The following is a 26806-nucleotide window of genomic DNA, read 5'->3' on the forward strand; positions in this document are numbered from 1 at the left end:
CCTGGAGACAAATACTTCATAAAGTGTCCAGACAGATCACAATAGGCATGTAAGTAGGCATATGGAGTACAACTATTTGCAATGGATGTTCGATCTCCGCCACATAATACAAAGCCAATAGTCATAATCTCTTAAATTGTGTATCACTGGCTGTTCATGGCTGTCATCTGAAGATGACAGTCACCATGACATCAAACAAGGCGACAGAAACATCCAGAAGAGTGAAAAGAGAGTGGGCTCTTTCATAGAAGCAATCAAGGCGGTCATTTCGACCCTAATCGCCTCAAGTCGAGGCTGACAGAGATTTCTGTGTAAAAGCTCACTGCTACACTGCATACTGCTGCTCCATTATCTAGCCCCATCCCAGGGGAGAGCGGGAGGGGAAATCAATAAGGGGGACATTTTCACAGCAGAGGCTTAGTTAAATGTTTACTCTCCTAAAGTGGCGGGCTTTGTTTGTAATGACACCCTGCTCTCCACAGTGACTGAACCGCTGGCTATTCTTACGCCGATGCTGGCCTCCCTTCCCTTTTCAGATCGGGCTGCTTTTGTACAGGAAACTGCTGGCCCCTACCAACACAACCCAACACATAGACAATCCTCTTAAACATTATTACAAAAACGGGGGGGGATTTGATCAATCAAATCCTAAAAGAGATTGCATGCATTTTTCTAAATCTTTTTATCCTCTCTTGATAAATCCCAGATTTCTCACTCTAGGTCCTGTGATAGTGTTTGCTTGTGTGTTCTCAAACTATGTTGATTTTCCTCAAGATGAATCACATGTCCACTGTCCTAGAAGTGGAGGTTAAAATCCCAAAAACCTATTTTTTCCCACCACCAGACATCAGAGACCACTGATTAAACCCTAAACCATAATGGTTCACAGAGGGACAAGAAGGGGGAGCCCACCAAATTCATTTGGCACTCCTTCACAAACACTGTAAACACAACCCAACCTCTAGGAAATGTTCAAGTCAAGAGACAACCCTCTCTCCCAATCAACCTTGAGAGACCTTGAGGGTTAGAACACCCCCAGAGTGGTACTCAATCCTGTCCTCTTTGCTTCATTAGTTATTTATGTTACAGCTGAGCAAAGTTCTATGAAACATTAATGGGCAGAATATAGAGACTTCAGCAGAACTCTTCAGGAGAATATGCATATATTTAAATACTTCGGCCAGGGCTCAGAAGGCCTCTGCACACAGCACTTAGTGGAATTTCAATTGGAGAAATCCGTTTGAGGATTCTTAAGAATGCCGTGAGGATATCCCTCTCGTGACAGAGTGTATTTAGTTAATTTGCATCAAATAAATTTTTCTGATATGATTTTTGGTACTGGTCATTCGACTAGCTATTCAGGCATATCTATTTCATAGGGATGGAGATGGGAATACTTATATAGAGAGCACAAACTTGGGAGACAGTATAGGGGAAAGATTTGCGGAAAAGTAAAAGTTACCTCCAAGTTCATAGTGCTTTTGTTGTTTTTTGTAGTAAGTAGTGGTCAAGGTTGACATAAAGTGTCAATAGAAGGCATTGGAAATGCCTGAGTGATATACAAACATTTTTTGCTCCATTATTTACATTTTTCCAAATAAGCCCATAACACAAGAATATTTCCAATAATTGATCAATTCTTTTTAGTTGCACAGACAAGATAGGGTGAATTAAGTTTCAAGTGAATGTTTGAACTAGTGAACTCAATTTTTTATTTTTATTACTTCCTGCAAAATCCCTTGCACTTGAAATGGGTAAAAATAATATATTTGTAGCTAATCATTACTTGCATCCCTAGAATATGTGTAATATCAAGCCTTTCATTTATCTTACCACTCACTCAGCCACGGTACTGGACACTGCAATGCATTGCAGGAGTGGTTTCAGATTTACAGTAGATTACACGCTTGTGTGATTGCATGTGGCCCACAACAGCACCATTAGCGGAATAGCCAGGCGTGTCAAATTGTGCAGAAATTTGGGTCACACAGCAACACCAGCAGCTGCAGCCAGGATTACTGGAGGGTGGGCTAGGTGTGCTTTAGTGTGGCCCTCAGGATACTGCTGAAGATAGAGAAAGAGATGAGAAATCCTGCCCTTCTGACCCCATTTCCCTTTGGACTAATGGAAATGAAGCCATGAGTTCAAATGCAAAGACATTCATCACCGGATTCTCTCCCTCCACTAAAGCCATGTGCCGGTCTACATTGTTTCAGCTTAGCAGGAAGGCTACATAGGTATGTTTTTCTTTCTGTGGGATATAATGTTCATGCAACCCCTTTTCTTGTACAGTATGGGTTCTTATACATTAGGGTACAGTTAAAGGTACCTAATTTGCTACTAATTAAAATGACTGCTTCAATGCTTATTGTATCAGTTGGTATACCTGAGGAAGCAGCGCTTCTAATATGGTAAATGACCACTATAGACTGCATTGTATAAACCATTAGAAATTCACCAGTATTTATTTATGATGAGCACTGTGAACGTTGGAATAATGCATTATGATTACTTCATGTGGCTGGTATGTTACTCTTATGTAGTGCTTATGAAGATGTGTGCATTATGAGGATGGTGTTAAACACCTGTGTATGATGGATTCTTATCAATGACTATGAAAGCCAGATTTTGACATTTCTCTCAGGTGTGTGTGAACAAATCTTTGCTGGAAATGCCATGTTCGTCCTGCACACACATCTGGGTCACAAAAGATACTGAACCTTATAAACTATCTAAACATTCTAGCTATGCCAATGAATTTTCCATTACAACATCACCTTAACACCAAAAATCATGAACTCTGAATCAGAGAGGAACACGCAGAGAACAAGTGTTTAATAATGGTCTGTTGTTAAAGATCTTGGCTGACTACCCGTTCCTTATCAGACAAAGAGTATGAATATTTGGCTACCCGGGGTGATGCAAAAGCCTAAAGGCCATCGATCAACATTGCTTATTGTGTCCATCTTGAGGAACACTTCTTCTCACTGACTTCACATCTGTGATGTCACTTCCACCGTTTGCACTTGCCGGCATAAACCGATGCACATAACTGATCCTCTGGGCAAACGTGCCGTATAACAAAGTAATTAACCTCAACAGATGGGGTCAGGGAGCTCATAGAACACTCATTCATGTTACAATAATTACCCTGCAAGGCTATACGCAAAATCCTTTTCATATAAATAAATATCAGTTAAAGACCTTTAAATGTGTATTACCAATGGCATGAAATTAGTATAACCATTTATTTGCCAAATGTAAATGACATTTTAATAACTCAATTTCTTATCACATTTCTTTAAAAAGCAGCTGTTTTTATGGTTGAAACTGAGCGGCTGGTGGTAACACACTGCTGCAGTGACTGAAACTGTGTCTCTCACGACCGTTTAACTCTTGCACTGCACCCACAAGATGGTAGTTGCCAGGTTACCTCATGAAAAACAATGACCATGTATCTCAGCTCTACAAAAAGACCACTGATATTCAATGATAGGTGTCCATATATGAAAATGTAATAAAAATAATTCGTTTCACACACGTGATATGGTGGTCATCCATCACATTTTTACAGAGAGATTACACTTCTGGATTTATGGTAATATTTGCAGAAATATAAATCCTATGGAAAATAAGAACCAACCAAACCCAAACACAGTTTAGCCAGATGTAGTATTCAGTTGTGTATCTGGAAGATGAAAGATTACCTAAATGAAAGGACTTGTGTGTGAATGAAATTGTGTGTCCCAGATGAAGCCCTGCATTGACAATGGAATAATCTGCCATGCAGATTATATTCAGTTGCCATACCAGTACAAAAGTTATTTATCTACAGGGTTATGCTATTTGTTCTCTCAGTTAATTGTGCAAAGCTTAAAAATAAGACAATCTCAGATCATGTGACCCATAATCAAGTGCTTATGTGTGGCAAAAAATAATTTATAATGGGTTTACTATTCGATTAACACACATTATGTCATGTGTAAAATGGCGTAATCGCACAATTGAATTAAGCCCATACTGACACACTTTGGAAATAAATACACAGGAATTTTAATCGCATTATGCAACGTTACATCTCCAAATAAAGACAACATTTTTTGACAACCTGAATTAAATCGGTTGTAGGATAATCCATACTTAGCTGTACCAGAAAATGGGTTAGAAGCTTTACTGATTTTGATTAGAGTGAACTATTTTAAAAAATGTTTAATGTGTTCCATTTGGCAACAGGTCAAGGTGGCACTTAATGAGTCAGTGACCAGAAAGACTGACTCCAGAGTGGTATTTTCACAGATATTCTATATATTGACCACACAGTCACCTTGATGTACTTCATAATTAAAGCACTGTGTCTGTGATTGTTAAAGCTGTAAGTGTTCTGAATTGCTGACTCATTAAGGACAATCTACAAGCAGCATGGTCTAAAATAGAACATCCATAGCTAGCATAGTACTGCAAACAGCACCAGAGCCTTAGTTTACCACTACTACAGGGGACAGAAGGAACATGGCAGTAAATTACCGAAATGAACATGTTTCAGTAAAGCTGTATCATTGGGAATGATACTGTACATGATGAAAAATACTTTTAGTTGTTTTGTTCAAAGCAGACACATTTTTGAGTAATGAAAACTAGTAAAATTTACAGGTGAGGTCTGACAGAAAACAAATTAAACCAAAACAAAGATGATTTTGAAGTGTGAGACCAATTCAAAATGCGTAGTCAAGGTTCATAACACCATCAATATAACACTTTAACACCAATCCTTTACCCAGACTTCAGCTGAAAAGAATGAAGCTGTTGAACTGAGAGCTTGATTCTCCACAGAATAGCAATAGAAATTAGAAACAGCCAATGGTCATTCAGAAACAGACCTTTTCCATCCAATCACTTGAAAACCAAAACACAACAGATTCCAGGGTCACAAATTTATCTATGCCCTTTAGAATGGACGAGACACAGAGTGATTGGAAAGTACACAGCACAAAGTGCTGTTTCTGTCAGTGTGCACTGATCTTTCTGAAAAAGGTCCTACAGCTGAAACTAGCAACAGAAAGCCCCCTTAGAACAATAAAAGCCTTGCAGAGTATTACTTGAATGACAGATTTATGACTTGCACAGACTGAATTTATTCCAATTGATCTATCGGTGTGATTTTTTTTCTCCTGTGCGAACAATTGCCTGTGGATCTAGTGACCATTCTAAGAAACAGAGAAGAGAAGCCAGGCTGCGAGTGCAGATGGATTTGGCAAATGCATGATGAATTAATATCATCTGTATGGCTGGACTGGCAGTCATGGGAAAGCTACACTGTGATGTGGTCCACACTTTCAATAAAGGTTGTTTAATAATAATAATATGGTATCTGTGATGAGAAAGCACATTTTTTTATTTTCAAAGGAAACACCCAAAATATGCTTTAGAAATAAGCAGCGTCTGTAAATGTGCAAAATAAGGCCATATACATAAATTTCATATATGAAGATGAATCTGCTTTGATGATTGGTTAATACTGGATATTTTTATTATTACTGGTTGATTGTTTATAAAAATAATTAAATTCTTTTAGAGAATTAGTATTTTACCTGTGTTTCTGGTAGGTTTACTGGGTCTGGCTCGTTACAGAATTTACGAAAGTAAAATAACGACAACAAAACACCCACATGCTTGACAACAGTAATTATGGATGTTCATATCTACTTATTTATGTCAAACTATATATGCATTGACTTGTGAGTCTTCTTAACCATGACAGCAATGGCATGACTTACTAATGGCTACCCATTTCTGGGAGTGTCATGTCAGTCCATCCACGTCTTCAATGCCACAGCTCGAAAGGCAGAGGGTATAAGACTCTTCATTTTTAAAGGCTGGGAGGGGAGGGAAGAGATAAGGAAAAGAGGGAAGGGGAGGATATGCTGCACCCTGCCCATCCAGCCTGAAGCCTTGCTACACTGACACCTCCTAAAGCATCTGAGCACATGCGTTATTTCCCTGGAATACAAACAGCATCTCTAAACTTGTCGGGACAACAATGACATATTTCAAGAGATACCTTCATATAATAATCATCATCACAATAATAACAACACCCATAACCATCATAACAATCATAACAGTGATCATACTAATCATGATGTTGTGTTCATCAGCCACACCTGAATGCATCACCACTGTGGCTAGATTACTGAGTGCAGAGATCCAAAACTATTGCCCAGTACAGCAGTGGAATAGTGGTGAGTAGAAAGCTGGTGAACCTGAAGCTTCAATCAACCTGAGCTTCCAGCCATCAACAAAATCCCTTAATGTTGTAACTTGTCATCATTTTGGAGAGACAAAGAATCTCAAAGGCCCACAGACCTCTAAATAATTATAAAACAGTAGTGAATACCGCTTTTAGAGTGACAATCAAATCATCAACTAAAGCTGAAGGAATTGTTAACAGCATTTCTGCCTGAAGGCAGCATTTCCTGTGCTATAACAGTTTAAAACATTATTTGTGCTTCCTGTCTCTACAGTAGTCTACTGAAGCCTGGTTCAGAAGCCCGTAAAACTTGAACAACGAACGTCTGGCTTTGAGTGCCATTCGGTGCTGCTCTGGGACCTGAACAGCTTTCCTCAGTCCTTTGAAGTCCACAGAAAGCAGCCAGCATAGCAAATTCTCTCCTCTCATACTACAGTCAGGCAAACTTCTGAGTGCTGCGATTCAACATCCATCCTGTGATTGCCTTTCTTTCTTTCTTTTCAATTACTGTACTTTCAGCAAGAAAAAGGCACCACCCCCATATGGTCCGCATATGACTGCATATGAGCCGGGCTCACCGCTATAACTAGAGGAGGTGCTAAACATAGGGCTTTCACAGAGAGGAACGGAGGGCACAGCCAAGGAGGGGAACGGGAGTACGCCGACATCAGACAGGGTCCGCGGGGCGGCGCATTTTAAAAAGCACACGGTCTGACCGTCAGAGGGGATTAGAGCGCGGGGAGATGAAAGGTGCGTTTAAGCATTCGGCGAGCGCAGAGACAGACCGTGACTGTGAGCGTGCGCGGGATCAAAGCCTCGCCTCTAGATGTATGTGGCCTGCGTTAACGCGCGGCGTTCACACGGCCCCCTCATTATCGAGGGACAAGGGGACAGCGACGTCTGCTGAAGGAGATTTCTGTTCCAGCCCTGCACCCTGTGATGTCTGCTGGCATTCAATGGAAAAGCATGTATGACTCCAGGATTTTTTTTTGCAGTGTAGCTGAGTGGGGTCCACTACAGTTGTTGCGCTTGAGCTCACAGTTCAGACAGTGGTTGGAAACCAACTAACCTGTTGCATGTGACATAAATCACAGTGCACTAGTGTGGGGCAGCAGGGTCTGTGCCTGGATGCGAATCTGACGTTGTACATGTAAGGTCTTTACCTATATTTTCGAGTAGAAATGCTCAAAAAAGGTAATAACATAAATATTTAAGGTGTGTAGCTTACCCTAGATGAGGAAAGGAAATAAGTGAGAGCAATAACAGTACCTGCATGCTCCAGAAACAAAACGGCAAGACAACAACACACTTAAGCAGCCAAGCAGTGCTGACAAAAGGAAAATAAAATGAGGCGTGAAGACGGAGCCGCTACGTACCCGTTGTTTGGTGGCATGTCTGAAGCCTATGTGGGGCTGACTTCGCGACTGCAGGGGGGGAGAGAAGAGAAAAGATTTGTTAGCTCAAAGAGAGAGTAGCGCACGTATTCTAAGATAGGTACCAGCTCCACATCTTCACACACTCGGGCCGTTCCTTTCATCATTCCTCTCCACCGCGTTCACGCGCGCGGTAACACACACACCACACACGCATCCCACAATCCCCTGCTCCAGTGGAGCGTTGCTAACAAGCAACTTTGATGCTCCGATACTGTCGACTCCTCAATTAAAATGTTGTAGCTTACAAGGATAAGAGAATGATACGCGGCGCGTGAGAACTTTTAATTAAGCTCTGCGACACATAGGAATAATGAAAAATGCAAAGCCGGAGTAAAGTCAAAGCTAAGAAAAGATAATGCGCGTCGAATGGCAGGAAAACACAGCATTTGTATTTATCAGAATACTCTCGCACATGACAAAAATGCAAATAGGCGTCTGCATCTCATAAAGACAGCTACTAGGAAGCTCTCATGCTGTAAAGACAGCTAATTGGCCCAAGAAACAGGTATCACCGTATGCCAATAATAATGGGATGATTTGGAAAATATCATTTCAGCAGACGTACTGATTTGAAATAACGGCGTATTAGGCTGTTGAAAAGATGGCTGATTACCTCATTGAAATGCTGAAATATATTAGGTGTACAACATAACCGCGTTTGATTACAATCTCTGCAGCCTTCAAGGGACACCTGTCATTACAGACCCTCTTCTGCTGTATTATTTTACAGGAATTTACATGCATCTGATTTTGATTTCACACCTGTAAGCCACAGATGACACAAGGTTCCATTAGTGTGATGTAGAAAGGACTGCTTTTATTCACACTTTGAATTTTTGACTAAAGTCTGTGACTCAATTCACCTGCTTGAAGCAACTAGCACAATGCAAGAAGATGAATAGGTAACCACAAATTTAAACAATAAATATGAAAATAATTCGAGTTCACTGTATAGTTGATGTCCAATAACTAACAGAAACAGATGCTGTTCAATTTAAACAATGACTAAATTATTTACAAATAAGGGATACTGTCAGAAAAAAAAATCCTTTGTACTATCTGGTTCAGCTGGTTCTAGCAATCACTGAAAGCACTTCTAAGTGTACAAATGGCTCTAACAGGGCTTTCACGAGTTTATTAAGGACTAATACCATGTGACCATGTCATGCACTTACCAAACACGAGTAACACCGATTAATGACATAAAAGACACAAACCACAGACCCCAAGTGACTCATTTGCAGAAAAAGCAGTAAAGACGCTAATTAAAACTACATGCATGTTTCAGGATACTCTTACTCATTTGCAAGCACAGAGCACTTCCGGAGTGTGATCGCTGGGTAGGCTGTCCCTGACACTGTCACTGTCCCCAAGCCCTGCGCAAGGGCCCCCTTGGGGGGGGTTGGCACTGGTGAGGGAGGTGTCTTTGTTAAACAGGATGCCACCTGGGCATCTGTAACACTGTGGAAGCGATAAGACGCCGTGCCTGTGCTGCGTGCTGACATTTCCCGAGAACATTCACTGTTCTCATCCTTCGATGCCTTGCTTCTCTTTCAAGTTCTTGGTGACATAAAACAAACAGACCACCCCAAAAAACCCAGACCCAGCACACTGAAGCATTTTGCTCCAGAGAAAATAGCTTGCACGTCAATCACAATGTGTTTGCAGCCCATCCAAGAGCATCATGGCTGGCCGCCAGGGAGAGCAGCAGCCAGCACTGGCTGTGGATTGGTAGATGTCAGCCCTGTTAGAGAGGGAACCTGAGGACTCTCAGAGTTGGGAAATACATCATATATATTTTATGTCACACAACAACATAAGTGTCTACTTGTGTCTATGTGGGAGTATGTGTGTGTGGGTGTGTTCAGGTATGTGTGTTTCTGCTGTAAACAGAGAAGGATTGTGTATGCATGTGTGTGTGTCTGTGTGTGTGAGAGAGAGAGACAGAGAGAGAAAGACAGACAGAGAGAGAGAGAGAAGGAGAGAGAGACTCGTACCTGTGTGACAAATTTCAGGTCGCCTGCACACCAACAGCACGGTGCCTTCTCACACACCAGGGGACAGCAAACAGGGAATTAAAGGCCTGCAGCTGAGTCTATTAGCGGAGGTTCCACATCCGTCACCAGCTGCATCAACCCCCCCCCCCCCCCCACAGAGGGAGGCAGACAGGCTATCGAGTCTGCGAGTGCTGACACCCCTCTGGCAGGACACCAATCAGATCGCTGCTAAATCACTCTGGCACCTGAACCAACTGTGCTGTAATCACTGTGTGTCTGGGATTCTGTCGAGGGCGGCGCCCCCAGCGTGCGCTCTCCTGACGGATAGCTTGTAAAACTGGAGCGTCTCTCACCGACGGCAAATCACAAATGAAATCTATTGCTTAAGGAGATTCCTTCATGGGTTTGAGAGCGCAAGGGCATGAATCAAAAGAATGACCCATCTGTAATGTTTCCATCACCTCCCCAGCTTCTCTTCCCTGCTAAGATAGAGCTGCTTCATATAGAACAAATGTAGCTGTTACAGTATAGTGCAAAATGTTTGGAATTTGGGGTAGCTTTGTTCTTGATTTGTGATATGTTTTTTGTTTTTTATATTATCATATTTTAATTTTTGTTGCATACATTTTATTGAGAAGGGTGCCACTGTATAAGACTGGAAATAACATTTGACTCCATCCATTGAGAACAAATACAATACTGATTACTCAACCAAGCAAAAATGTGGGTTTTCACTAGTTTGCAGGTTCACCGCACACAAAACTCAAGTTTGTGCCAAAAGCATCATTCAGAAAGCATACTGGAGTGTGTGAGGGTCTCTGCTGCCCTATAGCGCAATGAAACCAACCAAACAAAAATATCCTCATCTCCCCTGCCTTTTCGTCCATCCAGCCATCTGCCTAAATTTCCCCTCTGTCTCTACATCTGAAGGACCGCGAGGCTTCGGCTGGGATGAAACTTCAGCTGGCGTGAAACAGCATTAGCGGCGGAAGGTGTATGAATACATTATCCTAATGAGCAACAGAAAGGACACAGTGTAAGGTCTGAACAGCATAATGGGGTCTGGTTGCTTGGTTACTGGACTAATAAATGCATGTGGCCACTACTGCAAATGTTATACATGGTCTGCTATTAACATAAAGATGGATCTCCCTCCCTCCATCTCTGTACATATATATATATGCATATATATATATATATATGTGTGTGTGTGTGTGTGTGTGTGTGTATATGACTATACAAAGTCCTTGGCGATTGTGGTAAGGCTGGGACTAGTCATTCCTTGTGGTAATGCCACAGGTTGCAGGGATTTAAAAGGAAAAACAGACTGTCCTCCCCATTCAGGTTTTTGATATCAAACAGTAGAATCATGTCATCTCTCATTTCTGCTCAACTGAGACTCACATTAAGCAACTCCTCCTGAACGGACATATCTAAAGAAATATCTAAATGGTAAAAAGTTTGGTTGGCTTTTTATTCCCAACCAGCATGGCACCACATAGAAGTAGCTGTTTAGGAACTGGGCTTGAAATGACATGGGTTACAAATTCAAATCCTAGATGAGGCACGGCTGTCAAACCCTTGAGTGTGGGGCTCAGTCTGAATTGTTCCAATAAAACACCCAGCTGACAGGTATAAATGGATAACACGTGAAACTGTGAGGCATGTAAATCACTCCTGATAATGGCATCTGCAATGCAAATAAATGCAATCTATGCCACTGTGATTGTAGCGTGTGCTGGGGGATGATGCCCCAAGGGCACAGGTGATCGAGTGTAGAGGAGGCGCTCTGATCTGAGATTAATGTGTGAGCCAAAGGGTGGGGGATCGGGGGGGGGTTCACAGGACTTTTATAAGAGCACACTCAGATCTGCACAGCTGAAAAAAAGTGGTCCCCACATGGTCTGGACTCCCGGTCGCCCGCTTTGTACAACTAACGTAGACCCGAACGGGGGAAGATCCCGGAGGTAGCACTCGATTTGAATTTACTCAGGGAAAACAACTGCGCCCGTTGTCTCAAACCCCCGCAGACAATCACTTCAATCAGATTAAGGGCAGCCAGCTAATCCGGGGATGGGCAGCCCTAGAGGAGGACAAACAGCAAGGACACGCCACATCAATGGCCCCGGTCTGAGTAAAAGAGGAAAAAAAAGGGGGAAATGGCTTTAAAGAAGAAATCCAGATTAACTTCACTTTATTAGCACTCACACCGTCTCCCATTGAAATAATCCTTTAATGGCTTTGAATATTAGCCTGATTCCCTCTCTGCTGTGTACCAAGCAACTCACAGGGCTGCCTATTTGCATTGGTAATTAATCACTATGGTAATCGAGGAACCTGAAATCTTTAGAACGTTTTAAAGCGGGTTAGTATTTTCTTTATCTTACAATGGCAGTTCAGTCTGTTCTGTGTAGATTAGGATTTGCACCCTTCACTGATTGTCATTTGGCCATCCTCAGTGTAAATCAAGTGTATTTTCTTCTGCTTCTCTTCATTCCAAATGCATACATGTATGTACATGTATGCTGGACATTGGCTTTCACACATGGGAGGGCCTGGATGACTGATCAGTATTTAAAAGCACATAATTACACTCACAGTGAAAATGCGAGATACTGGCTTCTATTAGATAAATCACTGATTTCTGCTCATTGGAACGGGACATGTTGAGCATACACGTAGATGACGAACCATACTGGCTGGAGGTAGAAAGTCCTTCATTAGGATTCTGTGTGTGCAGCAGTTCTGGATCCAAACCTTGGTGTGATCGCATCACAGAATATCGCGATTGATATTCAAGACAAGTCTCGCTCCATCTCTCGTATTTAAACCGCTGGTGGAACACATGCGCGTTCCACAAAGTCAGTTAAGGACCTCAGAGGTCACACCGGGTGGTACTTTAACCAAAGGGGGGTGAACGTGAGCATCCCATCACCGGAGTGGTTTGTGGGAACGTCCCCGCGGCTCATAGCGAGACGCTAAGCCCGTTTTTACATTTGCACGCTGTACAACAGTGCGAGTAAACAGCTCCGCTCCGGCTGTCAGACCCAATACGAGGTGAGCACATGAGGCAGCTCCTTCGCGAGAGCCAGCAGGCCATGAAGGTTATGTCTACACCTGAAGTAGACGCAGGTTCGCACATAGCTCAAGTCTGAGTACGTGCGCACTGTGGCTGACCTGCACTCTAACACATGTGTCTGCCTCTCAAAGCCAACCAAGCCATCAGATCAGGGAATAAAGACTTGGAGCCAGCTAACTGAACCAGGGACAGCCAATTCTTTTGCTACCAGTGTATTGTCAGTTCTGGACCTTCATGTCTGGATAGTTCAACTTAATTTTTTTTATTTTAGAAACACTTAGAGGAAGAGGCTACAGTAAATTGAGTAGTATCTAATGTGACACAGTTAGAGAGAGCGAAGCAGTGGACAGTGCACTGAAGGCAGAGCAGTGGTGACAGAGTGGGATGTGTCACTGAGGTTGAGGAACCCTCGCCCGTGACTCGAGCAAAGGCCTCTCTGACAGGAACACTGTTATTCGCTTCAGGTTGTCGGCTCTTCCTGCATCAGCGTGACTGTGTGTGTGTGTGTGTGTGGGGGGGGGGGGGCAGTTATCTCAGGCGCTGTGAGTGTTTTCCCCAGCTCGTCTTCCCAGCACTACTCCGCCTTAGTTTCAGCCTCTGCTCCTTCTGTGACAGCACCAACGAAATTCTGAGGAAGCCCTGCCCAACGGAGCCTGCTCCTGGCAAACCAGCTTTCAGAACTCCAGCAGCTATACAAGCTACCGTATTGGCACCTGGGAAAACTGCTGCAGGTGCATGAGAGGGAAAGAGGGATAAGCAAACAACTCCCGCCCACTCTTTTTGAATGAATAACCATGTTTCTTTACTAGGTAATAACCTTTTGGTCCTACTGGCCTTAATTAGAGGGGAACAGCAATAGCTGAAAATCCAAACCTGATCTCTCACCAGTTCGTCCACGCTCACTCTCAGCTTTCTTATTTTATGCTCCAGCTATTGTTTTTCTGTTTAGCATTGTAGCATATACCGTGCATTGCAAACATGTGCAAACACTGCAATCTTTGATCTGCGCGTCCACATTTTCATCAAAAAATGAAAACCGGAAAAAAGATTCATTAATATATACATCAGATCACCCAGTGTGTCCACGTGAGCAGGCACATGTCACGCACAGGCCCCAGGACAGTCACATGACTGCAGTCCAATGTGAAGATAGCTCATGACCTCACATTCTGCTATGTCCGCTATGACCTGTTCCTTCACTTTAACTATAATCGCTGGGTATTAGTGTTAAGGGCATTATTTTTTACAGACCTTAAAATCAAACAAATTTGTGTCCCTTGGTGGATGCTCTTATCCAAAACAACTCACATAGCTTACAATTTACTTTCATTATCCTTTTATAGAGCTAGATGTTTACAGAAGCAATCTGAGTTAAGTACCTTGCCTAATGGTACAATGGCAGTGGCCCACCTGGGAGCAAAACCAGCAAACTGCCCCTTAACCACTATACCACACTACCTCCACATTTGTTTTCTAAATTATACCACTAAATATATTTATGTTTATACAGCTATAATTTTTTTCTTTTTATTTTTTTCTCTAAATTATGTAGTAATAATGGCCCTCTGTTCAACTAGTGACTAAGAAGAAAAGGTAATATAAGTAAAAATATAGCCTGTTTTTTCCCATTCTCTGTATTCAAAATGTAATTTGAATGTACATATAAGGTAATGTTTTTATGGAAGGTGTGATATGCATACAGTAATTCACATGTAACTCACCAAAGCTTGTTGTGTCTTAAGACAAACCTCCTGAAAAGGGAGGGTAGTATCATGGGGTCAGCTATTGACTTTTTCCCTAAAGCTCCTCATGCTGATGCAAAGTCATGAGATTCGTCTGTTCTGCCCCTGACTTCCAAACATCCCCAGCTTCTGCGGGACAAATGCCTGTGTGTAATCAGTGCAGTGGAAAGAATGAGCAAACTTTTGGTTCTTTGTGGGACTGTGGTGTGATTGAGCACAGACTCAGAACATCACGTATCTACAGAATGTCACATATTTTCCCATCAGTAAATGACTGGACTGTATCTGTCAGAGGTGTCTGCCATTCTAAAATAAACCTCCTCTTCTATTAATCTGAGCCAGCTGAGACATGTCTAATGCTTACCTCCAAAAACACTGAACTGGTTGAAGTCTCAGCTAAGACTTTGTAATCAACTTGTTTATTGGTTACTAGCCAGGAAAAAAACTTTAATAGACACAACAATTGATGTAATGAAGTCAATATTTCATCTGTTAGTAGTTTCAGTGATTTAAAGCATATGGAAATATCAACAATGTAATGATCAATGCGTTCAATTATAATTAAACACAGTTACAGCCTCATAAAATCATTTTTGCCTTCAATACCACAGTCAACATGGAGAATCTCCAAGATTCACTCAACTCATTTGACTGACAGTGGCTCTGCAGGAAATGGATTCTGATTAAACCCAGGATATTCCTGCTTGATTAGAACTGTGTAAGTGTGCGCCCTCTAGTGGTTCAGAATCAAGTGATACCCCACAAACCCAGCTTCAGACATGGGGACAAATGATATATTGCAGGGATTTGTTACAATTCTATGAATTACCATATGAAGCTTTTTACTACTAGTACAACTACAGAGCACTATTTACATATTTTATAAGCACCAATGTATATTTATATTTCTATGACCTTTGCAAGTGCCAACTACTATAACGACAACATAAATTATTATAATAATAGTCAATCCATATTTTCAAAAAAACTTAAAAGTGTACAATAGCAGTGACAGGCCTCTGTTCATTAAAACTCTTACTGAGAGGCCACATTTATTGCCAATTCCCAATACAGCGCAAGAGAGAAATCTTCCCTGATTAGCTCATTACGTGTGAGTGACATCCTGCTCTTTAGAGACAGGTGCCTAATCATTACCCATCCCCAGCACAAACATTCCAGAGGCAGATTTTGTTCTTGATCAAGGAGACACAAGGAAGACACGCGTGTGCTTCTGAGGGGTAGAGGTCTCACGGGAAAAGACTGCTTGTCAATATTTGGCTAAGAATGCAATTTCCATGTCTCTAGATCTCAAACCGTATTTCCCTGATAATGCCTGTCCATATGCTCATACACAGAAAGGATCCATGGGAGTCCATACACTTCAATGTCAGTGTCGAGTTGTGTTTTATTGGCAGTCTGGGAGCAATTCAGATGTTGTCTTGGCCTACAGTAAAGAATACAATATTTCTTATGAATGGCCTTTGAGGAAATGAATAAACAGAAGTGGATTTTATCTAGTTGACTGAGGAAGTGACTGAATTACAGGAGTTAATTGTTCATTTGATAAATGCTGACAGATTGTACATCATATCTGCCATATATTATTAGAATAATTTCCTTACCTGCTGCAAATACTAGTGTGTTTTACAACAATGTTGGGGTGTAGAATCAGACCACTGCAGACTTTAAAAAACCTTCTTTAATTAGAAACCATTTTACATTTATGTGGCTCAAGCACTATAGTATATGTGCCCTCAATCAGTTTTTGCATAATTAATGATACTCTGCACCTAATCTAATTCACACATTAATTCCAATGGTTTTCCCTTTTTCTTGAAAAGGACCAAAAAGGGGTGTCATCTCTAAATCTTAAGGCTATCCCTGTATAATCTCATTTTAGGAGCATCTATTAGGCACTGTACAAAGCTGTACCATACACAATGGCTTGGCACAATGTGTAAGCTTAAATGTAGCTAATTTCTTAATCAATGGCTCTGTGAATTCCAGTTTAATCCTAATTAGTCTCATACATCTTATTCATTTCATTCTAATCACATATATGTGTAGGTCAGCGGATGGAGTGTTTTTCCACGGATAAAAATTAATTCTCAGACAATATCAGAAACATATGTTTCTGCCCTGAACAACAGGTTCAGGGCAGAAACATATGAGATGAACTAAGAAATATCAAGCATGGGAATATTAACAGCGCAAAGCAACAGCACACCTTTGTTGCAAAAAAACAAGGAATTAATTTTGATGAAGCTCCTTTTGTTCCCTGTCTGACGAGGGTTACAGCTGGAGCTCTCTCAAGCGCTCAAGTAGAAACAAAACAACAGAAGTACTGAATTACTCAGTTCTTTTTCATAATAACTTGCCTCGGTTGCTATGCTACGCTGATCTTCTACAATGGGCTTGTGCTGCTGAGGAATATCTAGTAACTTATTCCTATTTTTGGAAGGTTCTCTTTGTCATCCGAGGACAAGCTTTGTGCGTGTCAACCTTAACAGTCTCAACAAGATCTAAGTCTATAAACAGAAAAGCAATATGCAAATAGAGAAAAGCAAAAACACCGTTATTTTATAAGCCAGAGAGGGCACATACGATGGAGGCTTGTCTATCAATTCTCCCTCTCATTTTTGGCGCCTCCGCCAATGATATCTGACTGTACTGTAAGTGAGGACGCTAAACATTTTGCTGTCTACTGTTCAACCTCACTCACTAATGGTGAAAAATAGCCTTTAGGTATGCAAATTCACACCAGAACGCAAAGGCAGAGCCTCATCGCACTTGCAACACCGCTGTGCCGTCAAGTCCACAACTGAAATGAAAATTGCTTCCCAACGACAGAGACAGGCAGTGACAGGCAATTAGCAAGTGTCTAGCAAAAAAATGACAACATATGATACATTTTTCTGAAGGTTTTCATTCTGTTGTTCTGGATGAATCAGTTACTGCTTCAAATAATTTGATTTTCAATGAATTTCAGTGAGGAAAAACTGCATAAGCTGAGTTGGATACGTTATGAGTGACTGTAGACTGGTTGCTTTCTCTGTACTGGTGACACAATGGCTGAAAAGTGTTTTTTCCTTGTAACAAGGAGAGGAGCTCTCACTCTGATATTACGGTTTGCTTCAGTGCCCCATCACTTACACAATGCAAAGACAAAGAGGCTATTCCACAATCCACAATGAGATGTCTTACATCACAAGAGTCACAGAGAATAATACCCTACTGCAAGACAGAAGAACTCAGAATTATACATCCAGAAGGACTCTTAGGTGTAAATGCATATTCTCAATAGTTTAAGGACAGCTGTCAATCAATAGCAGGGACAGGACGGCAGAAGAGGTTTCCGATGTTTACATGCCTCAATAGCAGTCACTGTTCAAATACAGATCAGAATAATCATTCTCTACCCCACCCTATCTTCCTCTTCTCAAAATAGAGCCTCACTGTCAACACAGTACAGTGCAAAGCACACAGTGACATTGGCAGAAGGAACGTGATGAAATCACTGGTGTTTTCAATGTTCATAATCCCACGGCTGACACCATTTCAGATTAACAACTCTGTGATCTGCACACGTCCAGGTCAAGGGCAATCACAGGCACTGTGACTGCTAAGAAAGCTGTAATGGAAGAGATGTGATTCGCACTGGAAGGAGGGGACTTCTGCGACATTTAAAATGTACTCTCCCGAGTGCCAGAGCTGTCAGTTGTGGTATTTTACAGATGAAAAGTAGACCTCATTATAGCCTCGGTTTTCACGGGTCTGGGATATGTTGAGCGAATACTTGTCTTGACAAGCTTACAGGAAGTGACATTTCATTAAGTTCAGCCACCGCTCATAGGTGGCACCCATGTCAGTCTCTCAGAGGCAACTCCGAGGAAGTGTTTCTCTAAACACGAAATCTGTCCTTCTTCGACAATCGGTAATTCAGACTGGCAGCCAAAGTGACCTCAGGCATTTACTGAACCCTCTCCCGAGAGAGCGTGCATTTGTGTATGAATAGCCTCCGAGCGTGGAGGGCGAATCCTGCCAAAATGAAAATGCAAATGGAAAAGCGCAATAGTAATTTCAAATGGACATTAATATTTCACTTTTTGCTTTTTCACTTTTGGCACGAATCCCTCTCCACATCTGAGTGGTGCTGGCTTTGAATTGTTTGGGGTTTTTTCCATTTGATCGTTTTATGATCCAAAGGGTGGACATCCAGCAAACATTTGTCTGCTTAAGCTATTGTATTACCTAGATTTTATGTTTGACTGCATAGCTTAATAACGATAACAACAAAGGGATTTTAATTAGTGATATAGAGTGTATACTCTTAGAAAAAAGATCATTGTTCAAATGTAATTCCAGAAATTATTCAAGATCACTGTGCTTGATTATTTGAATGACAAAAAGCACAAGAGAAATCAGACACTACACACTTCATAATGATAGCGTAGCCTAGAGCCAGCCTCAGTTTTTTAGGTCTTGTGTTGTTTGCTGCCCTTTTTCAGTTCATGCTGAAACAGAGCATAGAAAATGTCAGGATGATTGCTGTGAAAAGGCATCTAAGCTTATTATTCAGTCCAATCCTTTGTTATAAAGTCCAATGCTGGCTTTATTCCTATCCAACATCTGCAGAATGAGGTAATCATGAACAAAATCCAGTCCCACCACAGAGAAAAAAGGGTGCATTCAATCTAATTCCTATAGTGCTTTCTCTTTATCTTTGGGTAAAAATAATGTAAGTCTGTTCATCAGGGTCAGCCCTTCAAAACACAGCACTGAAAAACGTCTCACAAAATGCAGGAAACACCTCCATACAAAATGTTCTGATTGACAGCTCAAAACTGTACAAGAGTCACACATAATATTATCAAAAAATGGTATCCAGATGGGATATTCTAAAAAAAAAAAACATGGGTGAACTTTCCCAACAAAACATCAGGTCTGGAAATCATTTTGGAACCCCTCTTTTCCATTCCTGTCGCTTGAAACCTTATTTGCATAGAAAAATGTGGTGTCGCTGTGGTTACAAAACAATTGTGACAAACCAGAAACATCCAAGTGTTCAAATTTGTGTTACATTTTTGGCTTTCAACATTCACTAACTACTAGAAGACATCTTTTCTCCACACCTTCAAGAGTTTAGCACTGTCAGAAGACTACAATCACCTGAAACAAGAGACTTCAAATACTTCACCCCCCCCAGCGTAAACTGTGACAAAATAACTCTTGGTTACAGTATGGAGTTATTACCCATCAGGCAATGTGATTCAGCTTTTGTTGGCTTGGTTTGTTTTTGTTTGCTCTTTGGCATCGCCCAAGAGAAGTAGATGTAGTTTTAATATGATGCACAGCATGTGTTTTTTTGCCATTCACAAGACAAGTGGAAGCTCAATTACTGTACTCTTTGAATTCTGATGAGAGATTAATTGTCGTTTTAGTTTTCACGGCTAATTGCTGGAGCTCAGCTTCAATTCTGCGCCTATTCACCCACGAACAAGGGGGCTGCAGCCCGGCCCATAGCACTGGAGGATAGCACAGTATTTGAACTAGACTGCAGTGGTTTGAATATTTAATGGCTTGCAATTGTGAATTCTGCTCCTACCCGAGTCAGAGAGGCACCCTGGTGCATGCACACATGACTTGTTTCTTAAATCAATCGCAAAATTCAGCAGAGTATTTCAGCCACGTCACCCCGAAGAGACCACAGAAAAAGATTTTCTTTTTTTCCATGAAGAAGTCATATTATTGTTGCCACAAGACCTGCAAGTGTCAATACAATGATCCTCAACATTAAATTGGCTCTTTTCCATGCACCTTTGCGACTTTCCAAAGTAGTCCAAGTCTAAACAGGTGCTGCTTCCCCCATGCACATTCGCCCGTAAGGTTATGAGGACGGGAGGTGCTGTTCTGAACTTATATTCACTATGTAAAAGAGTGAAGTTTCTAAAATGTATTTTTCCATTAGCATGAATCTATTAAATTCCTTCAGAAAAAGTACACTAAATAAAGTTTGTCTGATTGACTAATTGATTGATTGATAGATTAATTCATTCATTCACTGAAAGTATTCATCATGCAATCGGGAGTCATAATAGAATCATATCAGGCCCCATGGGCTGGTTTTGAACATAGCAGTGCGTGACCATTCTGTCCCTTGAAGAACAGAGCTGGCTACTCCAGCCATAAGGTGCCAATGCGATGGAGCTACAGTACAGTCATTACTTTATTAAAAAATATTGCACAGCATGCAAAACGGTAACTCTAAGCAAAATGCTTACATTCTTGGCAATGTTCATGCCAATATACAGGTACTGACTAACTGCACAGCACTCTATAAGAGGAATTCCATCCTTACATTTTGCCTTGTTTTTTTCCAATCCACTAACTGGTTTGAGTGTTAGGATTTCCATTAGAAATGAACCACTCTTTTGTTTGGATAAATGACATTAATGTATGCTAAGAGCAGACGTGCAGGCTGTTCAGGGAAAAAAATCCACTTAGAAAAGGCTTGAACATGCTCTGTTCTTAAATGCACTGGGAAAGACTTGTCTAAACACAGTGCACCCTTGAACATTACTGACGACCAACAAAGGTGACCTAGAGAAAGGCAATAACACCTCTTCGACCTATACGATCAACAGCGCAGAAAGTGAACCTCCTTTGAGGGTGAGGGAGAACCTCACAACATATTATCTGTCAGGCGTGTGGATTCAATTCTAGAATCCCTGCTGCGTTTCCTAAGATTCCAGTGACAGCTCATTTTCAGGATCACAAACCGCTCCCCTTGTCACCCAATGATTTCCAAGGGAGGCAGCTGAATCTATGAGACTCACAGAGGGACAGTGAAAGCCACAGTGAGGGGATGTCAGAACGCCTGGCAGACAACACTCCAGCCACATTTTACAACAGGAAGAAACAACAGTAAACCAGATGTTCTTGGTACCTGACACATGGGAAGTGAATCTGCAGTCAAAAGGCTGCGAGCCTCACATGAAGCCATGATGCAGAGCTGCCAGTAAGTTGCTACTGTAAGTGTTCCTGGAAGACGCCGTATCCCCAATGCCATAGACTGCTTTTGTGTGACTAAATCGGGTCTGGAAGCGAGTCCAAAAGTGAAAGTAATGCCATGCTGTGTTCTACAGCTTAACTCTGAGGTTGAGTCAGTCTGGTTTTGTATAAACTGATCCCAGAAGTTGTATTTTTTTTTCCCCCTTCCTTCCCGCTCACCAAGCACATGATGGCTCCTCCAGTTATTGCAGGGGGGCGTCATGTTTCCCCGAGAGGACCCCTCTGGAGAGGACGCTGAGGGGGAAATGACGGCGCTGCCCAGAAACTCTGCATCACCACCGCTTGCCCCACAAACACTTCCACAGAAAGGCATTTCGGGAACACAATTGCACAACCAAGCAAAGGCTGCATTCACATAATGCCCCTTTAATAGGACGTTGAACTTTTTTGGAAAATGAAAACCCACTCGGTTTTCCTCTAAGCTGCGCTCTAATGACTGTAGGGGAGGGAGTGAAGCAGAGAGCGCAGAAATCCCACGGCTGCCTTTTATAAAGCAGGGATTTAAATCTGTTACTAAATGGACCGATGGCCCAGGTGCTCCTACCCGCCTGGCCAATTATTCTTCAATCGGCCACTTTCCGAGGGAGCGGGCTCCGGTAATTGCTGATCAAATTCAGCAGTGGCCTGTGGTAGGGGACGGGCACATCGGCTGCTTGGCCGGGGATACAGGGAGTGATGCATGGCAGATTAACCCCCGCGATGCAGTGGTCCGCACCAGCTGCTTCTTGTTCAGGGGGATGGGGACGAAGCCCTGAAACGCATCCTTTCATTAGCCCGCAGATGATGCTGCATAATGATTAGAGCACTGAACTCTGAACCAGCAGGGTTATGTGGTCCATTCCTGATGGGGACACGCTTGTTGCACTCTTGCGTAACCGAGAAACGTGTCTCACCTACATTTCCCCTCAAAAACAGACAACAGCTGAACTGAAGGCTGATCATTTCTAGCGCATAGAGAGAGCAGGGAGAAAATATCCTCAGACAAGGACAGCGCATAAAGGAAAACACATACGTGTTTAATGCTTCAGTTTCTCTCAAATCTTTCATTTCAGCAACCACAGTCAGCAATGTTCCAGTCAAACCGGCAGGCTGAACTAGGTCACCTTGACCCAAAAACAACAATTACAGTGTGCAATGAAAGAAAGCAGTCATGATTTTTGTACCAGAATTTCTCCTGCAGCTGTCCAGCTGTATTAATGTACCTTATCTTTTATTCAAATGACCATAGCTGTTGTTTATATTGACTCATTTCCTTCCTCTAAAATATGGACACAAAATTAACACTTGATCATGTTGGATGATTAAACCTTGTTTTTATTTCATCCATGGAATTGAGAAACCAATTCAGTGTTTTTCAACTACGTGGATTACATACATTCATAAAACAAACACATTCAGTACATAAAATAGATGATATCTATGTACCCAGAGCCCTTAAATCCCTTTCCTTCGCATTGCTTCACACGCTGCTGGGTGGGCAACCTCACAGGTCAGCCTCGGTACTTGCAGATGGACGGTATCAAAGGTCGCGTCCGCGCTGAGGGATCAGACAGTGTTTGCTCTGAATCTGGCGGAAACAATGTGCCAGATGTGGGCTGGATTCGCGAGGCACAGAAACCGGCTCCGTCTGCCTCGCCGAGGCCCCACGCGCCCCCCGCTCTGGTGAAACACAGTGAATTTTCCAGAATCACACACTTCAAGGCAGACACCACATGAAGACACTCGAAACCAACTGGATTTTCCATGTCGTTGTTCACAGGGCACAGATTGTTATGCAGGCTTCAGAATGCATCGCCAGCAGTTTCTCAGAGTTAAACTACTGTTAGCTGCAATGAATGTAGTGCTTTGTTATGTTTTCATCATAATGTTTTTATAGTGAAACATCATGTTTCAAAATCATATTTAACACCTTGACCAACTGTCTTCTTAAAAACATATAATAGCTTTGAAGAGGTACATAATTCTTTAAAGAAATTATTTTCTATCCCATGTTTTTCAATAGTCATTATTTCAAATGTTCAAATTGTAATATTTCAGTACTAACGTATCCATTTTCTATACCTTTTCTCTTGTTGAGAATGCTCACCTTGAGTGGCAAGCCTCATCAGAATCAATATATACAATCAGCAATGATTGTGGCAATTTTCCTAAATAGTGAAATCTGAGTTTCCTTCTCTGTTGACCCATATGGTCATTATGACATCATCTAAAGCTGCTCCCAGATCCAACAGAGGCTGCTCATTGGTCAGTTGTGGCTGAATACCTATTAGCATGCCTACTAGCACCAGTGTAAGCAAGCTCTATCCACCGTACAGGAAGTGGTGTGCTGTGCATGGCTGTGGAGGTCACCTGTCTTTCATCTCTGAGTGGGTCCAAAGCTGCTGCTTTCAGCTACGGGATGCTCTGCATTGCCGCCTCGCACTGTGTAACACATGAGGGCTAACAGGGAACAAATGAGAGACATGTATACTGCCTGGCAAGCTTCCTGAGTCTGCACACATGTGGCACTCCAGCCACCTGTCGGGAACACAATGGCTTTTCCTGATGCTCCGTGGAGGAGGGGAATGACTGATCGCCACCGCCCCCTTTGCTTTGCAGCTAATTGTCTTGCAGGGATGGGAACTTCAGCGCTGAACTCATTGAACCATGTCTGCAAAGACAAAAAGTAATTCTTGCATTTGGCTGTCTGTCAAAGTTAAGGACAGACTGAATACAGAGTTGGGCGAACACTTGTTATGTACTCAGTTTTTCAGACCTCAGTGTGTCGGAAGGTACCAGACCTCAGTGTGTCGAGAGGTATCAGACCTCAGTGTGTTAAGAGGTCTCAGACCTCAGTGTGTCAAGAGGTATAAGACCTCAGTGTTTTGGCAGGAATGAGATCACAGACATACTCCATCCACCACCTGCCTGTGCTTTCACAGCAGCCTTACGGAGCTCACAGACCAGTTGCTGTGAAAGACAGGAGGGCGGCGACTGTGGCAGTCACAGTGACAGGGGGCTCCGCCAGATTACAGGAGCTGCTGATCTCACAGCACAGAATCATGCAGATCCAAACATTTTCTCTTATATAACAGCCCACGGCTTTGTTTTTTTCTCCATTGGTTGTGCAATTGTTTTTCTATTGCACTGGGACCACAGCCCATGGATTATGACCATCTATGACACATATTTCACCATTATTTTTAAACGATGTTTTGTACAGGCTTGTGGCACACTTGGAATTCCGATCGCATGAATTACTTTATATAGGCAATACCGCAATACCACAGTGCACTATTACTGTGAAACCACTGCACCCATAAACAAACATTCAGACAGACACTCTGGGCCAACAAATTACCTCCAATGTCTCGCTGTATAGATTTCCGTCTGAGGGGAGATTTGTATTCCTCCCACACAGACGTGTGTTTATGTCAGCAAAACAGGACTGACTGAGCCATGTCTGGTGCCCATTTCATCAACAAACGCAGTTCGGAGACTGCAAAACCTCTCTGATGTTGAATGCATCTGAAAAGACGGCCTCTCTGCAAGATGTCATTGTACCCTTCATAACACCAGGATGTTCAACAGAGAGCATGTTTGGACCACTTACATTATAAACTCCGTCTTTCTTCACTGCGAACATTAGAAAGGTGTCACATAATAGCTTTTACTAAAAGTAAAATAAAAAGTATTTTCTGTCACACACAGTATCTTTGCCACTACATATTGCAGCATCTGTATGGCTATGACAAAATAGTAAAAAAAAAAACCCTACAGTGGAGGAAACTCTTTGTATATCTATATTTGATTTCGGGACAGCAAACAACCAAATATCATTATCATTCCCTCTTGAAACCACTGAAAAGTGACTGTTGTGTGTTGCGAGGAATGAACAACCATCAAACCAAATCACTTAGAAGGGCAGAGTCTTTCACATCAGACTACAATGGCTTTAGTGAGATATGCATTCAAATATGTTCTTGAAAGTGACGATAATAGAGTATACAGTTATAATACACAGAGTCAAAAATAGGATAAAAAAAAATCTGCCAGTGTAAGTGAATGTCCAATTCTGACTTCGCATGCATTGAAGGTATTTTTTTATGTAAGCGATGGTGATCTAGCTTTGGACTTTATGTGTGCCTGGCCAACCAGTGTACGAAGCTGCAGGAACGCAGAAAACGCAGGGTGTTTTCCATCTTCGCACAGGTGAGGCAGGCGTGACACACTGACCCAAATACGCACTCAGTGCGCGCCAAATTGCAATCGCTCCCCTTGAGTTCTCAGCAATTCATTTATAACTGGCGTCTGTCCAGGCGTGCACGGTTAAGCCACCCTCCGCGTGAAGCAACGTAAAAGCAAGATGTGAAACGTTATGAATATGTTTGCTGGACGGATGGACCAAAATAATCATGGGACTGCGCGTTCTGCATGAAGACGTCTGTCGAAAGGCAACCTTTATCATACCTCCCACATTCAACTACTGGCTGCAGTTCATATACTTCAAGCAGTTGTTTGCACAGATGCTGGTCTGGAGCACATTATGTGGGCTTCCACACCAGAAAGGACGATGCATCAAGTGCATTGGTAAAACCACTGATGTATGCACGGCTGCCCTTACCCTTCACAGTGGAAAGACTTATTTTTTCACAAGCAGGTGTCTGGCTATTTTACACAAAGACGTCTGCATGCGCACTCAAAGGAAGGTAATTTATTCTGTCCGCCTTACCTCGAACATGGGAGAAGTGCCCTTCTCTGGCAGTGTACATCCTAACAGCTCGGCGAGAAACTTTGCCATATAAAAAGTGAGTGGGGTTTCCCTTACAGTGAGTGAGAGCACCGCAGGACGGTGTTCCGTTACAATGAAACAAACGGAGAGCGATCCCTCTCTTCAGCCGAAATGCCCTGCGGTGAATCGGTTGTTTCTTCAGCGAACCCGCTCTGCATTCCTCTCTCCGTTGACCTCTGAGAAGGTGTGTTAAAAGGTGCGTCGCAAGAGCAGGAGCGGTTCCTTCCACGGCTGCCTGTCACCCGGCAATTCAGTGCAAACCATCAGCACAATCCTTGCACTCGCATATCTGCTCCCTGCCTTTCCCGCTGAATGTGACTATTATCATAGCACGGGGGGGGAGGGGACCCGCCGAGGGGGAGACAAGACAGCCAACACAGGGTGAACACTTTTCATATCCCTTCCCTCTAAGCAGATGCAGAAACCGAATTAAATCTGCGGTTGTGGAGAGGAATTATAACGA

The 26806-nt window shown here is 42.3% G+C and overlaps 1 protein-coding gene across 2 annotated transcripts in view; it reads right to left on the reverse strand.

The window, feature by feature from the left end:
* rasgef1ba (RasGEF domain family, member 1Ba) overlaps nucleotides 1–26351 on the reverse strand; it is a 90962-nt gene extending 64611 nt beyond the window's left edge. The window contains exons 1-2 of one of the 2 annotated variants that reach the window (XM_036526420.1): nucleotides 26284–26351; nucleotides 7624–7671 (exon numbers count right to left, since the gene is read on the reverse strand). In XM_036526420.1, coding sequence (XP_036382313.1) covers nucleotides 7624–7671; nucleotides 26284–26292 — 57 coding nt within the window. In that variant the 5' untranslated portion in view covers nucleotides 26293–26351. Of the gene's footprint in view, nucleotides 1–7623; nucleotides 7672–26283 lie in introns of those variants that run through there. The other variant, XM_036526419.1, reaches the window with a different exon arrangement.
* Between the last annotated feature and the right edge of the window lie 455 nt (nucleotides 26352–26806).

The sequence above is a fragment of the Megalops cyprinoides genome, chromosome 4, assembly GCF_013368585.1.
Source record: "Megalops cyprinoides isolate fMegCyp1 chromosome 4, fMegCyp1.pri, whole genome shotgun sequence".
Lineage (NCBI taxonomy): Eukaryota > Metazoa > Chordata > Actinopteri > Elopiformes > Megalopidae > Megalops > Megalops cyprinoides.